The 18,414-nt window shown below is 35.8% G+C and overlaps 1 protein-coding gene across 1 annotated transcript in view; it reads right to left on the bottom strand.

The window, feature by feature from the left end:
- Positions 1–3,459: 3,459 nt before the first annotated feature.
- adamts3 (ADAM metallopeptidase with thrombospondin type 1 motif, 3) overlaps positions 3,460–18,414 on the bottom strand; it is a 75,870-nt gene continuing 60,915 nt past the window's right edge. Inside the window, exons 16-22 of the mRNA XM_058375020.1 lie at positions 18,317–18,397; positions 16,931–17,094; positions 14,240–14,396; positions 13,967–14,099; positions 10,526–10,733; positions 8,395–8,512; positions 3,460–5,873 (exon numbers count right to left, since the gene is read on the bottom strand). Coding sequence (XP_058231003.1) covers positions 5,413–5,873; positions 8,395–8,512; positions 10,526–10,733; positions 13,967–14,099; positions 14,240–14,396; positions 16,931–17,094; positions 18,317–18,397 — 1,322 coding nt within the window. The 3' untranslated portion in view covers positions 3,460–5,412. The remainder of the gene's footprint in view (positions 5,874–8,394; positions 8,513–10,525; positions 10,734–13,966; positions 14,100–14,239; positions 14,397–16,930; positions 17,095–18,316; positions 18,398–18,414) is intronic.

Below are 18,414 nucleotides of genomic sequence, written 5' to 3' on the forward strand. Positions count from 1 at the left end.
CAGAGGGAAACCAGAGTGAAACTAGACAAAATTCAGGCTCTGATAAAAATGGAATTCTTTGGCCACAATCACCATACACATGTCTAGAGCAAATATTAGCAATATGTGATGAAAAGAATTCGACTGGAGTGAATATTTTAAGCAATGGGGTTGTATGACCGTGACACATTAAAATTTCAAGGGTAGATGGAAGTATGGATTCCTGCAAAAATCCTGGCAAATTCTGGAAACAAATGTGACAGACTGGAAAGATGCTGGCTTCTGCAATTGGACAAAATCCAAATCCTTCAAGAAACAAAAAGCTGAAAGCATCACTGACAGTCCCCATTACTTTAACATCATTACAGATCCATCTTAAACATGCTGTTCATGCAAGACAGACCAAAATGATGCACAAGCAAGGAAAAGAAGGTAAAATCAACTTGAAACGCAGGTTCAAAAATGATCAGCCATCTGTCATCAGTCAAGTGATTCTGATCATAAACCCCAAGCTGTTTCTGTAAGATTTTCTTGACATCATCTTGGTTTCGTCTGGCTGCTGAAGCTGTGGTTTACAAAGCATGTACCATCAAATGTCAGGAGAGGAGTAAAAAAGAATTTCCAAAACATTAAACTTACTGAGCTGTACCAGAGCTGTGGGGTAGAATGGCTTGAAGGGGAAAAAAAGAAACAATAAAATATAAAACCCTGCCTAGATTTTGCCAAAACCACGTGGTGAAATGTGTTACAGTGTGATGAAACCAAGGCATAACATTTTGGACATACTGCTAAAAGATTTGTTAGGCCCCAAACCAAGACAAGACACCAAAAAGCACCATACTCATGATGAAGCATGATGCTGCATCCATCTCTTCAGCTCAGACTAAAGCTTTCATCAAGGGAATCATGAATAGCTCCAAATACCAATCTACCAACCTGCAGGCCTCTTTTAGACAGCTAAAGATGAAGAAAAATTTCACCTTTCAGCACAATAACAGCACAAATCACAAATCCAAGGCAACAAAGAAATGGCTTCCAAAGATCAATAGCGCAGCTAGAGCACAGATCTAAAAAAGCTGTAAAATGTCTTGAAGCATGCTGTGCACAGGAGATCCACTCTCATTTAGATCAGTCAGGTCCATAAGTATTTAGACAGTGACATAAGTTTTGTAATTATAGAATTTTTTTTATGTACACCTCTGTACACCAACATAATGGATTTCATATTAAGCAATCGAGATGTGATTGAAGTGTAGACTTTTAATATTGTATTCAAAGTGTTTAACAAAAATATTACATTAAATATTTAGGAATAGAAACCATTTTTTACATAGTTGCTCCATTTTCACAGGCTCAAAAGTAATCGGACAATTGACTGATAAACAGCCTAGAGTTGATTCCATGTGTCTAATTTCCTAGCGGTTTATAGGAACAATGGCAATTTGGAAGTGGTCTATAGAGATGTCCATGCAAGTAAAGAAGGCCATCATTAGACTGAAAAAAAAAAACACCTATAAGTTATACTTAAAGATATAAGTGTGATGAAATCAACAATTTGAAACATTCTATTAAAAAAGCAATGCCCTGGTGAGCTCTGCAACAGAAAAAGGCCTGGAAGACCACATAAGTCAACTAAAGTGAATAATTACAAAATTCCTTCCCTTGGTAAAGAAAAACACCAACATCTAGCCAAGTGAAGAACATTCTCAAGAAGGTAAGTGTAAAAGTCTGCAATCAAGAGACAACTTCATGCATGTAAATACCGAGTTTACCTCAAGATGCAAACCACTGGTAACACTCAAGAACAGAAAGGTCAGATTAGACTTAGCTAGAAAACATCTCAAAAAGCCTGCCCAGGTCTGGAACAAGATTCTTTAGCCGTGTGAAACCAAGATGAGCTTGAAAGAGTATAGGAGAGAGGAGCTTGAAAGAGCATAGTAAAGGAAAAGGAACAGATCATGAACCTAATTATGCCACATCGTATGTTAAACATGGTGCAGGCAGTTTTATGACATGAGCATGTATGACTGCCAGTGGAACTGGGTCACTGCTGTTTATAGTTCATACTCTATATGAATCCTAAAGTGTATAGAGCTGCTATCATTTCTGCTCAGATTCAGTCAAAGTGCTTCACAGAACAGACAGACAATGACACAAAACATACTGTGAAAGCAAAGAAATGGAATGTTTTTAAATGGTCGCTTCAGTCAACTGACCTCAACCCAACTGAGCATGCTTTCACTTACTGAAGATAAAACTGAAGGCGAAAAGACTCACAGCAACTGAAGGCAGCTAGAGTAAAGACCTGGCAAAGCGTCTGAAGGAAGGAAAGTCAACATTTGGTGTTGGCCAGTGGGTTCTAGACTTCATACATCATTGACTACAAAGGATTTGCATGCAATTATTAAAATGAATCCCTATATTTATCCAATTAGCCTGGAAAAATGAAGAGACTATGTTAAAATGGCAGTAATGAAAATTTGTTAAATCCCTTCAATTAAAGCTGAACGTCTCTACTTCATTCTTCTCTTAATTCAAATCTACTTTGATGATGTACAGATATTCCAAAATACCAAATCTTATGAATCTAGACAGTAGATTTAGATCTTTCTTTTTTTTTGCAAGGAAGAGTGGAATCACATTGCCAAATCATAATGTGCTAAAAAGACTATTTTTGCTAATGCAAGGAAAACATTCATTTTGGAATTTGAATTAAGTCCAGTTTTGTGCACATTTATGCAACCAGATTATTGTTGTATATGTTTTTTTTTTTCTAGTTCTTAACACATTTCTGTCTGCTTTATCTTAGGCTCATCTTTTTTACATCACAAAAACCTGCGTTTTAACAGTTATGATTTTTATATCCACTATAGATCAATTTTGAGAAGTCATTAAATCTTAACTTGCCACACATGTTCCGCTGCTGATATGCGTTGGAAATGCAATTACATGGTGCTTTTAACAAAACCCATGAAGTCACAACTGATAACCTGAATGTTGTTGGGGAAAATTAATAGGAATAGAAGGTTAGACAGATTTTCCGAGGAGACTTTAGGACTTAAGGAAGTGTGATACATTGATTACTACTTTCTTATCACTCACAAAAGTTAATGGCTAAAAACATTACAATCAAAGGACAACTGATAACAGTTTTAGAGACTGAGACAAATTCCATTAGTGCTACAGGACTGCAAAATAACATACGACATATTCTGAAGGCTTTTCTTCATCTGTACTGTGACGTCCATAGACACTAAAAGCATGGGACATTTATAAACCGTGACAGTTATGGAGAATTTACACAGCTGTGATCTCATTTTTCAATGAAGACTCTCAACCTCAGGTACAAATGGATATCCTTCCCCCACCCCATCCATCAACCGTGCTCTAAAATAAAACACGTTCCACACTGGAGAGAAGAGCGAACGCAAGAGATACACACTGAACGGAAGAGAAAGTAACAGGTGACAGTAACAGATGAATATTTACTATGTTCTTTATTTGCTATGTGCTCCCCATTACAACAAACAGCATCAGTAGTGTACACTTCCATTAAAACTAAAAAAAGAAAAAGAAAAAAAAAGTACAAATAAACAGATGGCAAGATGTAAAAGAAACTGACATTGATAGTCAGAACATTAATTAACACCCACATGCAAAGTCAGGACTGGGAATATTAAAGATGTTTTTCATATACAGCGGATCTGTCTGAGGCTCAGGGATTGTCAATAAAAAACACTACGAATACTAAACTACTTGGGCTTTGAGGGAAAAAAAAATAAAAGCTTTGCATAGCATTAGCAGCAAAGTTGTCAAAAGGCAGCAATTCAATGGCATTACATTGAAAATATTTCAAAAAACAGTTTCAAGAATGTTACAATAGGGTTGTTTTTTTTTTCTTTCTATAAAACTCATATCTACAACACCAACATTTTCCATGTTTGTCTTGGATTAAACCGTTTTCATTAATTAGATCCACTAATTGACTGTAAGAACAGATTCGTCAACTACAGTTGTGTTGGGCTTTTACACTACATGCTATTCTAAAACAGCTGGACTACAACTTTCTCACTACTAAATTAAAACTGTTTTTATTTATTTATTTATTTATTTATTTGGTGCTTTTTTTATGGTGCTAAAAAGTTTGAGAAAAATACTTGAGAAAATTGAGCAAATGTCTGGCTCTTACCTGCTTGTGAAATAAGAGATGCTGGATATATGTATATATATATATATATATATATATATATATATATATATATATATATATATATACATATATATATATATACATATATATAAAAACAGACGAGGAGGTCAATAAATACTCTAAAGTTCTTAATTCTATATACAACAGCTATACAGTAGCACACAGGCAAGCGTGTGTGAATGGATTTTTATAAGTTTGGACTCCAATGATACGTACACCAGAGTTCCTTGCTATTGCAGTCAGATGCATTGTGGTTGAGAAATTACCCTTGTTTAAAAATAAACATCTTTCCCTTGACGTCTTGCAGGCGAAAGCGCACCAATTCACACAATGTGCTTTTCGTTAATTAATTCTGTATTAATTCTACCTCGGTGCCTTCAAAATACAGCCTTTCACACTCTATGCACTGCGCTGGCACGTGACAGACTGCACTTTTGTAGCCTCGCTGGGTTCTGACACATAAATATGTCTCTACATGTAGCTCTCTTGCTGGTGAAATAACACGTTTAGCTTAGAGAATAGAATACAGTACAAGATAAAAGTTAGGAAATTGGTTGTGAAGACATAGCTTTGACGTTAATCACTGATGTGCTTACACACAAAAGGAATATGATTAAATACATTTCTCGCTACGTTTGGCGAATAATGGCTTTATAAGGATGAGGTGTTTAGACAGGGAATAACTGAAAATAGTGACAGATCTTCAGCTGCTGTCGTGTTACCCATACACGTTAAAACATTTGCACCATGTTTTAGTAAAAAATAATACTGACTATTACACATACAGTATTTACAGGAACATTCATAAATATTTATTCATTAAACAAACCCTTTTGTGCTTGATTCTGAAATTCTACAAAACTAGAAGCATTTCTGATCACTGGCAACTCGATCGCAATGAGCTCAATGTGCAAAACCTTGGAGGTTGCTGAAAAGGGACATCCGACTAATTTTGAAACATCTTTGGTGCCTCATACCCCCCCCCCCCAAAAAAAAAAAAAAAAAACAACAACAAACAAACAAACAAAAATGTATATATGTCTAGTGTGATTCTGAGTAACCACTTGAGGGCATGACGTAGAAACCAAAAAGTGAACCAGCACTTTACTTCCCTAAACCTCTTATAGGAATGATTTGAATGAAGACAAAGAATAAAGCTATTTATATCTACAAAAAGTCCAGGAATGTAAAAAAAAAAAAAAAAATTAAATTAATCCTTGCTTTCATCTTTCAACTTTGGAAATGTCTAGGAGGCTATCTGTGTGCTGTGATGCAGCGGTAGAGATGTTGTCATCGCGCTGCTTGGACGCTGTCATGGCGGGCAGGTTTCTAGTGCCGGGGTTAGTAGCCTGCACCGGACGTTTTGGAGTTTTGCTCTCAGTGTTTGCTTTGAGAGCTGCACTGCTGGAGGTTTGCTTGGCCAGGCCACTGGGTTGGTTGGGTTTTTGAAGGGGTAGGTTAATGGTTTGATTGACGGAAGCTGAGAGGGTCTCGAGTAACTGTGAGGCTGAGCCAAATCGCACCTCCTCCTCGACCTCGGCAGCTTCGGTCAGGAGAGAAGAGAGAGTGCCACTGCGCTTGCTGCATGATTCACAGCACAGTTTACTGTAGCCCGGGATGGAACAGTACCGAGCGAGGACCTCCATCTGGCAGAATATGGACTTGTCTCCTCTACAAGGCTCATCTGTGACACAAATACATAAGTTGTTGATTAAAATGCACATAGAATTTGTATTATTGGAATTTTGGGTAATATTCTTTAACTGTAACGATTCACATGTATCTCAAGTTTAACATCCTGGAATATTCATGCCATTACTGCTATTTATATAAATCCATTTTTAAGGGTATGTAATAATCAGAAAGTAGTGTTAGAAGCATTCCTATACAGAGACTTTCTTGTACAGAGGAAAAAATACCAATATGAATACAGTCATTTAGTATGCATTAAGTAGACTGAACATTTTCCCAAGATTGACTTGCAACTCTGATTTTGTCCATTTGCCAGAAATGGTCAACTAAATGAAGTAAAGGGTAAAATGTTCTTCCAGGCATTAACTGCTCCTTAAAGGTCTTAAAAGCATCTCAACAGGGTTCAAGTCAGGATTTTGATTCGATTTCCTTTGAGCCATTCACAAGCAGACATGATGTTATGCTTCATATTGTTGTCTTGCTACATAAAACTAACTGTGCTGGAGCTTCAGGTCTGTTGACTACACATTTTCCTTCAGGGATTTCTGGAAGTGGGCAGAATTCATGCTTCTGACAATTATGAGGCTCAAATGGTCATCTGGGATCTTTTGTAACTTCCTGAATGAGTTGTTGAAACCTTTGTGGAGAAATTTTGGTGGGCTAGCCACTTTTGGAAAAAGTCACCACTGACTGAAGTTTTCCATATTTGGCATTAATGCTTGTGGTTTGCTGGAGTCCCAGAGCCTTGGCAATGTCATTTTAACCCATTCCAGATTGACATACTTTAATAACTTTGTGCTGGCAGTAATCAAGCCTTTGTGTGTCTAGTCTAATTAAACACAATTATTAATTAAATTTGGTTTATTAATTAATTGATTGAGTAGCTAGGGAGGAAATTACTGTTTCATACAAATCATTGGATAACTTTGTTTCCCCTTCAACCAGTAAAATCCTTATTTAAAAAGATGTATACTGTCTTCACACAGGATGTGTTTGTCTTATATTAAATTTTCTTAAACTAAGTGTGACAAATATGCAAAAACAAAAGAAACCAGTAAAAGGCAAAAAACCTTTTTCTAAACACTGTAACAGTATGGTGATTTACAGAAACTGCATTTATGAATAGAGATATAATAATCCATTTCTAAATATAAACTGTTCTTCTATCGGCTTTCCAGTTTCTGCAGGTCTGCATCTCTATGCATCTTATCTCAAAAATTCTCAGAAAATGTGTTTTTTCTTCAAGCTTTGAGGGAAAATCCAATGCCTTTATATTTTTACAGATTCAATTCCCTTCACAAATTAGCAATAATATGAACGAAATTCCCCACAACAAACAAAGGTCTACTTTGCCTTAAAGGAAATAGTAGAGTATATATTATTATATAATAAGAGTAAAATGTGATATAAGGAAACATGAGCTCCAAAGTGCGCAACAAAATCTAGACTAAAACCAGTGACAAGTAATTCATACAATTACTTACTGAGTATTCCTTGTTTCGTATTTTATTTTATTTTTTCAGAATTGCAAAAAGATAAGAACATTCGCAGTGAGGGCTTGCTCGTGTGATTAAAGGTATAAGCTCAGAAACTGCACTATTTATAACTAGATGTGACAGCACAATAATTGCAATAAAGGCTCCCCAGAGAGCAGATATGTTAAATGGTCTCTTTGCATGAGAAAATACGCATCCTTTCACTTCACACCTAGCACTGCAGAGTAAAAAGGAGTAAAAAGGCTATGCCAAAGCAATTCTCTTTAACCTTGAAAGCACTTTCCCATGTGGTACAACAATGCTACCTGTCTGGCAGGGTGAAGGCTATACTGCTTTTGGTGTAAATGAAAAACTGATAGCATATTATTATATTTTTGTTTACACTACACTAAAGTTTTGTATTGTTTATCGCTTCACTTATGGGAATTTTATTGAAACTCCTCGTGTAAATAAACGTTCAGCTAAAAATTGGGCTAAACTTTGGAAGGAGCATAAGGGATTGAGCATAAGCACCTGTCTGTTTTATGAATAAATTCTAATAGATGTTTAATGTAGTACTAGTGCAGTAGTACCATAAGGAGCTTCTTCCCTAAGGCCATCAACACAGATATGTATGTCCACCTTACAGATCCTGTAGGACTCTGTACAGTTTATTCCATTGTATTTCTGTTACTGTTACCACATGTAACTCACCTGCACATTTAGTACAGTATGTAGTAATTTTTACTACATACTGTAGTATAAATTACTATTTGATGTGCATTATTGCACATCATATTCCATTATTTCTATTCAGTTTATGTACAGTCTAAGGAGAAGTGGGACAGGTTTTAATTTCATTGCTAGTTGTATACTGTATATAATTGTATATGTAACAAAAAACTAATTTTCACTTATTATACTGTACTGTATATCCTAGTTTATATCCTTCCATTCATCTTTCTATCCATGTGTTTATCCATCCACCGTGCACTTCTATCACTTTCATTGTTATTGATGTGTAATGACTTGGCTCACCGTTGCAGGGTCCTGGGCGGCATGGCCTCTGTGACTCCGGTTTCTCGCCGGCGCACTGATCGCCAATGCGGCAAGTGACCTGACGGCGTGCCACTCCCTCACCACAGGTCACTGAGCACTGGCAGAGAGAATTACAATCACAATCAGAAACTTCATTTGTTTATACATTATATCCAGCAATTTACTATAAGTTAATTCTGTAATTTAAATCATAAATGTGTTAATGAGTTTTGGGTGGCACTCACAATCACAGTTAAAGTGGATTTGCACAGTTATTGTACAAGTACAGGGTGTACGCAATAAATATATATATATATATATATATATATATATATATATATATATATAAGATCTTATTACTCCTCACACTGCACCTCGCTCCCTCCGATCCACTAGCACTGCCCGACTGGTCCCACCATCTCTCAGGGCAAAAAGTAAGTATACATCTAGACTCTTCTCTGTTCTGGCACCGAGGTGGTGGAATGAACTTCCCCTAGATGTCCGTATAGCAGAGTCTCTGACTATCTTCAAACGACGTCTTAAGACCTACCTTTTCCTCAAGCACTTAAACTAGCTCTTATCTTTCCCTGTTTATGTGTTGTTATATGTTTAATAAAAAATTTTTTTTTTAAAAACATCCAATTTTAGGCTAATGGTATCCTAAGTCTGTAACCTATTGAACCAGTGTTAATATTTTCAATGATAGAGACTTAAAGCTCTGGATAAGAGCATCTGCCAAATGCCAGAAATGTAAATGTAAATATATATATATATATATATATATATATATATATATATATATATATATATATATATATATATATATATATATATATATATATATATATATATATTTACTTATTAACTATATTATTTATTATATATTATAAATAATAACTTTATTATTTATTACTTTATGTATAGAGCTAAATGCCAACATGTAACTGTTTCAGAAGTGAAATGTTGAAAAGATGTCAGGAGATTGAAAAGGTGTGTAATGTGCAGGGGGAAAAAATTGCACAGTGAATGGTTTGTTCCCAGGGTTGATGGGATAAAGTGCTTGAAAGAAGAAATACTCTCTGTCTCACCCTAGAAGCATACAAGTTAACGGGGGATAAAAGCTGACAGCCAATTCTTTTCTTCAGTCGAGAATTGAATGTCACAACAGAACACACACACTAATGTCCTCAAAACAAAATAACTGGCTTGTAGTGCTACAGTGTAGAGCCGGATGCTTACTGGCAGACACATTAATCCTTTCAGTTTGTGGCCAAAAAATCAAATTGAGGAGCGGAAGCTGAAACAAAAAGTGTTCTTCTGCCATCTCTTTAAGGCTTGACATTGGTTTGGCTATAGAAATGAGGACTGGATTCAAGGAATAGTATTTAGGTTTTCTAGCATGTAAATGTACGGTAAATATACGAAAGAACTCTCAAGTGGATGTGGGTTAAAAAGTTTAAATATCACAGCTGTCTGAAACGATCTTATCAATTGTAAGTATTTGCAAATGTCAGTGTTATTCATATTCAATGCAGGCAGGAAAAATAGCATATAACATTCGAACAGGTTTAACATAAAGCTTAGCAAAAAAATATATATTTTTCTTCAAGGATTTTCTCTCTCTCTCTCTCTCTCTCTCTCTCTCTCTCTTTCTCTCTCTCTCTCTCTCGCTCTATGTAATACCTGTAATCATAACAGCAAGCTATTCATTTTAAAGATCCTTTTCAAAACATGCCTCTCTAATTGATTTACCTAAAAAAAGTTCTTGACCTGGCTTATTCAAAATTCCTTGTTCTACCAAAAACGCAAGCAAATAAATCGAGTTTTCAAATACCCATGCACAAAAAAAAACAGTTCAGATTCTTTCTATCATGTTTACTTGACCTAACTATTTGCTGTAATAAGCAGCTGAAAGACAAGAACTGTGTGTCTTGGCTTTCAGCTTGTTAACAGAACTGAATTCCAAGCAGCTTACTATATCTTGTGATTAGCTGAAATAAAGGCTTGTGTGTGCTAACTGTAAAGAGCAAGGCCTGTAATGAATCACTTCACACAGAGTCATGAAATTGTTGGATAAAACTGGTGAATACTGTAATGAGACTTTTTTTTTTGTTGAGATAAAAAGGCAGACCTCAGACCAGGCTCCAATCCTCCAATGTGCAGGGCAGGGTACTCTGTTGCAGGGACGCCTGGTCTCGGGTTTCTCTCCGCTGCAGTACTTGCTGTGGATGGAGCGGTTCGTGCCCTCATGCAGGAACTGAACACAGCGCACGGTGCGGATCTGGTAACCCAGGTTTCCACATGTCTTGGTGCAATGTTCCCATTCCTCAGCTATCCACCTTTTGGAAGACAAGAACAAGAATGGGGTTTGGAATTAATTTAGGCTATCAATTAATTTTATGCCAATTCTAATATTAGGAGTTTTCTAGATTGTAAAGCAGGATGGTGCCATAGTCTACAGAGGATTCACTGATCAAGCATAATTTATAAAGATGCTCATCAAAGACGTATTGTAGTAGCCTTCACAAAGCACTGAACTAAATCCAATAGTATATTTGTAGACTGAACAAGCAAGGAGGCCCACAAGTGTTTGATTCAAAGTTGATTTGAGCAATCAATAGAAAGTGGCAGCAAATAACATACTGTATGCATATGAATATAAAAAGACTGGAAAAAAACAATACCAAAAAAAGTGTTCTCTAGTCTCAAAGAGCACATAAGCACAAATGATGCCTTATGCTTTTCCTGATTAAAGTGCTACCAATTACCTACAAATCCTTTCCTTGTAATACTCCTAGAGGAGTAATGTCATCAGCAAGTGGAGCATAGTGTCAGTGAATCATGAGGTTTTCTCTGCGGTATTTATACTTTCAGCTCCTAGTTGGCTTCAGTGTTAAGTGTTTAACACGTCAAAACAGTTAAACACTGCTTTCCTGACCATGAAAAATGTATAGGCAGGCTAATGCGTTCAGGCTAGTGGTATACTTCTGACAGATATTTTCTAAGAAAGTAGCATGACTACACTGCAGTTTTGTTTGCTTTTATTTATTTCTGTGACTGAATGAAGAAAAAAGCAATGATTTCAATCACTTATATACTGTAGTGTTTATCGTGGAGTTGAGAGTAACTGAAAATGACCTTTTCAGGCTTGAACACACTATAGTTGCTTTTTCGATTGCCACATATAAAAAGAGAGAAATAAATTGTGTTGTTGTTGTGTCTCATTTTGATGCCAGGTAGGACTACAATGGTGTGTAAAACTTGCCATCCCTTTAAATGGACTCAGATTTGAAACAATGGTAAATTCCTCTGCTTTTTCGATCACAGAAGCTATTGCACAGTGTAGATGTCCGAAGAGTTCTTATATTAAACATGACTGGAAAATAATAACTCTCTTGTTGAAGTTACTGATATACATTTATGTAGTTTAGGGGGTCAAAGCCAATCGAATGTCACCACATAAATTTCAATATGAATATTTATTTCTGCCTGTATATCAGTTGTGAGATTTATGATAGTTGATCTGGTGTCACACTTGAAATTCTGCTCAAGGCTCAGATTTGTCTGCACCGTTATATCAGCATGGAACAGATTTATGTGAGAAAGCATATTTATTACACTTAATTTAAACACAATAAAATCAGTGATCTGGTTTATGTGCTTGTGCGATACAGCTATGTAGTCCATGCCTGGTGTATGCTAATAAGACCAGCTAAAATAACCACTTTAAACAAAGCTCAGTATTTTATTAAAAAATACTTTTGCCTCTATCCAAAAAAATGTAGTTATGCTGTTGCATATGTAGTTTTATGACTATCTGTATCTCTTTAATCATTCAAATATCTGTAAAAGTGTATTAACTTCAATTATTATTATGGGTTATTGTGTGTATACTGACGGGCAAAAATGAAACATAATCTATTTTAAAATAAATCTATATTTTAATAAAGTGTGCAAAAACAGTTATACTTTTAAAAAAAAAATGCTGTAAAGAAAAATGCGGTAATAAAAATGGCTGTTTAAGGCTGGGGAAGTAGCTGTCTTGAATAAATGAAGTCAAACTGAAAGCCATGACATCTATCCTGATATAAAGCAGCACACGATCTCACCCCAGAGTCTAATGCCAGGCTTTTCATTAAATGAGACAGCATGTGAAAAGATCCCAGGATATTTACAGTAGATGACAGAAGACTTGGACTTCTCTTATAGCTTCTCTTATATATATATATATATATATATATATATATATATATATATATATATATATATATATATATATATATATATGAAAGGCTATAAGGTTACAGTTTTCAATGTCAAAACTGACTTCCATTCATGGAATAAAGAGCAGTTGTAAAGGGGAAGAAAAAGGAAGGGAAAAGAACGGAAGGAAATCAGAGTACTCTGACACTTCATACTACAAAACTAGGCCACCCACTGAAAAGAAACGGGCCGAAATGTCAAGGAGAAGAAGTGAAGAGACGGGCAATTAGAGGGTTGGGATAAGTTGGTCACAGAACCCAAAGGAAAAGATTGAAATATATAGAAGTATTTAGGTGGTAGGTGTGCTTTAAACTGTGTTATTCTCTTTGTTATTTTATAAATACATTTTCTCTAAATAGGCTATTTTAAAAATGTATTAATATGTAATATATATGATCTACAAGAGTAACAATATGGTTCTACATTATTCAAACATTGTCCTTTAATGTGAATTAAACGTTAAATTAAAGGTTATCAAAATGTTTGTCATGTTTTTACATAGATGTTTGTGCCCATAGCAATAATTATCAAATTTCAAAGGTACAAGGCTCTAAAGAACCTTATTATAGGCTGGTAATTACATGTCATGTGAAACCCCAAACCATCCAAAAATACAAACAAAACGCTTAAGGCTAAGACCACGCATACTCATGCTTATGCATACATTTAGATGAAGAGCATGACAGGTCAGCCATAGCATGAATTCAGAATGCAAATCACTCACGTAATACTCTTCATCTCTTTGCAGAAGTAACATATGCATCATCTGGCATTTTCTGTTCTACACTACAAACACTTTCTCTCCCGCAATTGGTAAAAACATGGACAAAAGATAATTCTATGATCATGTAAATGTAATAAATCCAACCTCATTAAGACCTCATTATAACGCCATGATGTAATTCATCATTGATTGTATTTGTGCAACCACAAATGCTTCACTCTAATACCTCATGCCTCTTAGAGGTTTTTCAACATGTTCTTTGTATAGTTAGGGGTACTATGAGGGTTCTACAAGGTGGTCATAAGGGTTTTCCTTGGAACCTTTCATGATTTCCCTGGAACAACAGACGCCTTAAAAGGGTTTAAAGTCTTCCTTTTCTATGCTTTATTTTATCCTGTCAAGGCAATCTTACTTATGTTTGTTTTAACCACAGCATCACAACATTAATGAGAAGTTCCTTAAAGTTAAGCCTAACTCAAAGCAAACTTCTGCAAGCTTGAAGTCGTTCACACACACTCATATGTAGCCAATTACCACTGGATGATTAAACTACGAGTACAGAGAAGTATTATTTTCTCTACTCACTGTGGTTGTGTGCAGTCTTGGAGATTACACATCCTGCGGATGGGTTTGGGTTTCTTACTAATATCACAGTAGCTCCTGTGTACCATCTTATTATCCCCCTTTTTACGACATCCATATTTGGTGTACTGGAATCCTTCAAGAAAACACAACATAAGAAAAGCCACTTAGGATAAATTAGATGTATGCTACACCAGAATGAGGAAGTGTAAAAGAAAAAACGATGGAATCGTACAAATAAGTAGTTAGCAGAAACATGTGTTTGCAAAATATTACCTCCAGCACAGGGACGTGAGCACTGGGACCAACTCTTCAAAGCCCACTCATATGTATCTTCCTGAATGACATTGTTGTTGTTTATTGGGACCGAGTCTTCATGGATGATGTATTTATACATCAGTGATGATCTTGTCTCATTGTCTTTTGGTATAATCTAGCAAAGGAAAGCAAAAGAACACACACACACACAAATCATAAGCAACACTTTTACCGCACTTTACATGTACGGTATGTTCATATTAACAACTACACAAAACTCAGGTGAGATTTAGCGTAACATTATTAACACTATTATACAAGCTGTGTAAACAGATTAATAGTCATGACACCATGAGATGCATGTGGCTATAGGGACAGCCCACAGAGGTTTACAGTTAATTAAAGAAAGCCAGCTCACACAAATGCCTTGATAGATTTTGTTTTTATTGCCTGTCCAATTCAGCAACAATCACCAGGATGCAGAAATTGTCATGTCATCATGTCTATTGCACAGATTTGAAAAGAGAAATAATTGCATCTACTCTGATATGCTGGAACGAGCGTCACTAGTACACAATGAGGAATAATTTTATTCCAGAAATATGAACTGTGCCACTGTATGACATGCCTCACATTACAGCAGCTGGGGTTTTTGTTTGCGCTTTATACAGTACATTTTATTCCGCAATGGCTTGACTGACTTGATTAATGAAAACCATAACCTAATCAGATATTATATCTCATATTTGCTGCTCAGAAAACCACATAGTTTTGATCTATCTTTAATAAGAAGGCACTATACATGTAGAGACTATAGTTAAATTGCTAAAAGGAAAACATTCATGAAAATATGAATTATTTAGGTTACATAAATCTAATGGCTTCACACACATCTCAAGATGCTACATGAAGATCGATCTATATCACTACAAAAGAAACATGAATTCCTGCACTGCTGTGCTACACATTCACTGTTCATTCCTCATCTTCCAGCTTGTCTAAGCTTGACTTGTCACCATTTGTTGTAAAAGATAACCTGTCCTCATCCTCGGTCTCTAACCCAGAGTGAATATTCTGTGGAGCAGGAAGCAGTTGCTCTCCATCACCTCAATTTCTCTGTCAGATGAGCATATCTGTCACAATGCGAGCCAAAGCTTCTTGCTGAAGCTCGCCTCAAGTATGAGCTCCATTTAGAAAGGCTGCTGATGTCAATTGGTTAGTAACCCTGTGCCTTCTTGTGTTACCTAGTGACACATTAGGCAGCAGTTCTGGCTCGATCTTCCGTCTCTGCAACCTCCCACTTAATTTGGACTCCTAATCTCAAAATGAAATAGTGCCAAAGGTACCGGCACACAAATTATAGAAAGAAAAACTACTTGAAATATGTGTTTACGACTGACATTTTTAAAGCTGGAATTGACTGATCAAAGAGCTTTGGCTCTAAGGTTTAGCTGCTGTGAAAACTTGGCACGCATGCTGAGAGAGGGATATACAACTAAGTACTTTTAGATTAAAAAACTCCCTGTATGTTATAAGTCAATCCACGTATCATGTTTTAAACATGCTCTGCAATGAATTAGTGAATCTTCAAACATCAGATAGATATTGGATAAACATGCTCCTATTTATTTTTTTAAGACAATACCGTATATTAACTGAAGATAAAAAACTCTTCTCTACAACGCTATATTCACAAAAAAATTATTATTTTTTTTTCAGTTTTCCATAAAAGTGATTCATTATTAATGACACCATGCCTTAATATTGCAATTCACCAAGAAACAAAAAAAAACACAGATGTGTATTCCCGAGAGAAAGCTCCATGAGGGCCAAATAACAAACCCTCCAAAGAATGAAAATAAATAAAGATTTTTGTCAAAAAGTGTCAGTGAATGACTCGGGCAACTTGCATCAATAATTTATATGGCTGATGTGCTGCCAGATTAAGAAAAGCAGATATGATGACACTTGTTGCCTAGCAACTGAATACTCACTTCAAACTTAGCAGGAAAAAGACAAAGAAGACTGAAGAAGCCTAGGTCTTTAAGATGTGTCCAGGATATATTCCATCAAAATTAACAGCAATCTATATCAATACTATATTAAATACTTAATCTTCTGTAACCAGCTTATCCTGGTCAGGATGGCAGTGGGCATGCATATTAATAAATGGAAAGTCCTAAATAATTCATTATAGAATTCTACACTAACTACGTCAATAGGGATACCTCCATCACCAACAAGCTTCTTGTTAATAATCTGTATGCCAGAACTACCCTTAAACCCAACCTTGATGCTGTTTAGACCAATTTCAAAATCTAATGAGTTAATCTGCTGCTGATGATTTCATATAAATCCAACAAACATGAACCACACATTCCTGAGATATCATGCAAATAAAAAACCTGATTCTTAGGCAAACACTCTGATGGTCGGACACTCGGATGGACCAATGACAAGGACTTTAGGTAGTAGAAAATGTGTCTTGAGCTCCTGAACATAATCATGTAAGAAACATCTTTATATGACAAAAAATGAAACTATTAAAGAAAAACTATTTTAAAAATTTGAAGCTAAAACATTGTGCTAACGAGAATCTTTGTCAGATGAACAGACGGACAACCCCAAAACATTCCCCAATCCAAAAACAAAGGCAAATTAACACAAAATTAAGCAAATTGATAGATATGTGCAAAAAAATACAATTACCAGTATGATGACTGCATCATGTAATGGTCCGTCTGTATGCAGAGTCTCAGCGTCTTCTTCAATGGCATAATCCCACTCGACTCCGAGGTCAATGAAGCTGCGTGACCTCACCTCATCTCCTTTACCATTCAGGATGTAGTGTCCTGTTGCCTGGTTCTTGACAGCTGCAATCGATGATCAGTTACAAACCCTCAATCGTTACAATTGCAGGAAACTATAGGTGTCGACTGAGAGCTTGTGAGCGATGAGAAATACAGATTGTCAAGTGATTTATATCAGGTAAATACTAGTAGACAATCTACTAACAATCTATCTATGAATAGGATAATATTACACACAATATACAGTAGAAAGCTCACAGGAATATAAAGTTAGGATTAGTTGTAGCTAATTACTAGCACTACTGAAGTGTGTAGAGAAGGAGAGGTCGAAATGACACAGTTATTCAGTAACACTGAGGGGCAATGATGCAATCTGCGCCGAGAAGCAAAGAAAGAGTGAATGTCAGTGGAGATTACTGGCAGAGAAGCATGTCAATAAATCATCATTGCTGTCTGGCATTAAACACTGAGCTAGAACCCTGGATTATTACTTAGTATTAGAATTAGGATTCTACTACACTGACATGTTGTGTTATTTTACTACTTTCTAAACCAAAAGTTTGATTTAGCTTTGAGTCTTGATTTTATTAATAAAAACATTCCTTATAACTCACACTGACTCACATTCTGCTGTATCTTTACACAACAACAATGTCAAATCTATATTATTCATACCTCAAGCTTAATGGTAATTAAAAAACAATGATAATCATCATAATGGCAATAATATGAAAAGCAATTACAGACTATTGATGACTGAAATCTTTCTTTGTTTAAAATAATTATAGGGAAAAAAAAGTCTAATAACCAAAAATACAATTTCCTCTTTCCTCTTTGCTGAAATTCCAGCAATTAAAAAGATGTAATGGCTCCATGAATGTAATTGCAAATCCTAGGCTGAATACTCAAATCAGTGCAACTAAGGATAGCCTCATTAGAACATTTGTCACTGTCCATTCATCTATTTTTATCGGACGTTTTAGAAAAAAAAATGTATGTATGTATGTATGATTAAATATGCTCTGACAGAGCAGATAATACTTGGTAAATGAAGAATATACTGTAGGTGCCAACTGGCCGATTCTGCTCTATTGGACGGCTATAGCATTATCAGGATTTACACTCCTGACAATAGAGAGAACACATTTATGCTGAGGCAATCGAAAGCCCACTAAACAAACAGTAATCATAATGTAACATAAAACAAAGGATATAGGTCTACGTGTGAAGAGGTGAGCATGCATCATTTGCTGACCAAAGAGTTGTGAGGACATCTGTCACTTACCAAGAAAGTGAGGGGAAGCCTCATGTTCTTGGATGATCACATGTCTAGCCCCAGGGGGGATGAGGAACATCTTTAGGTAACCTTTGCACCAGAGTGAA

This window comes from Hemibagrus wyckioides, linkage group LG22 (assembly GCF_019097595.1).
Source record: "Hemibagrus wyckioides isolate EC202008001 linkage group LG22, SWU_Hwy_1.0, whole genome shotgun sequence".
NCBI classification, from domain to species: domain Eukaryota; kingdom Metazoa; phylum Chordata; class Actinopteri; order Siluriformes; family Bagridae; genus Hemibagrus; species Hemibagrus wyckioides.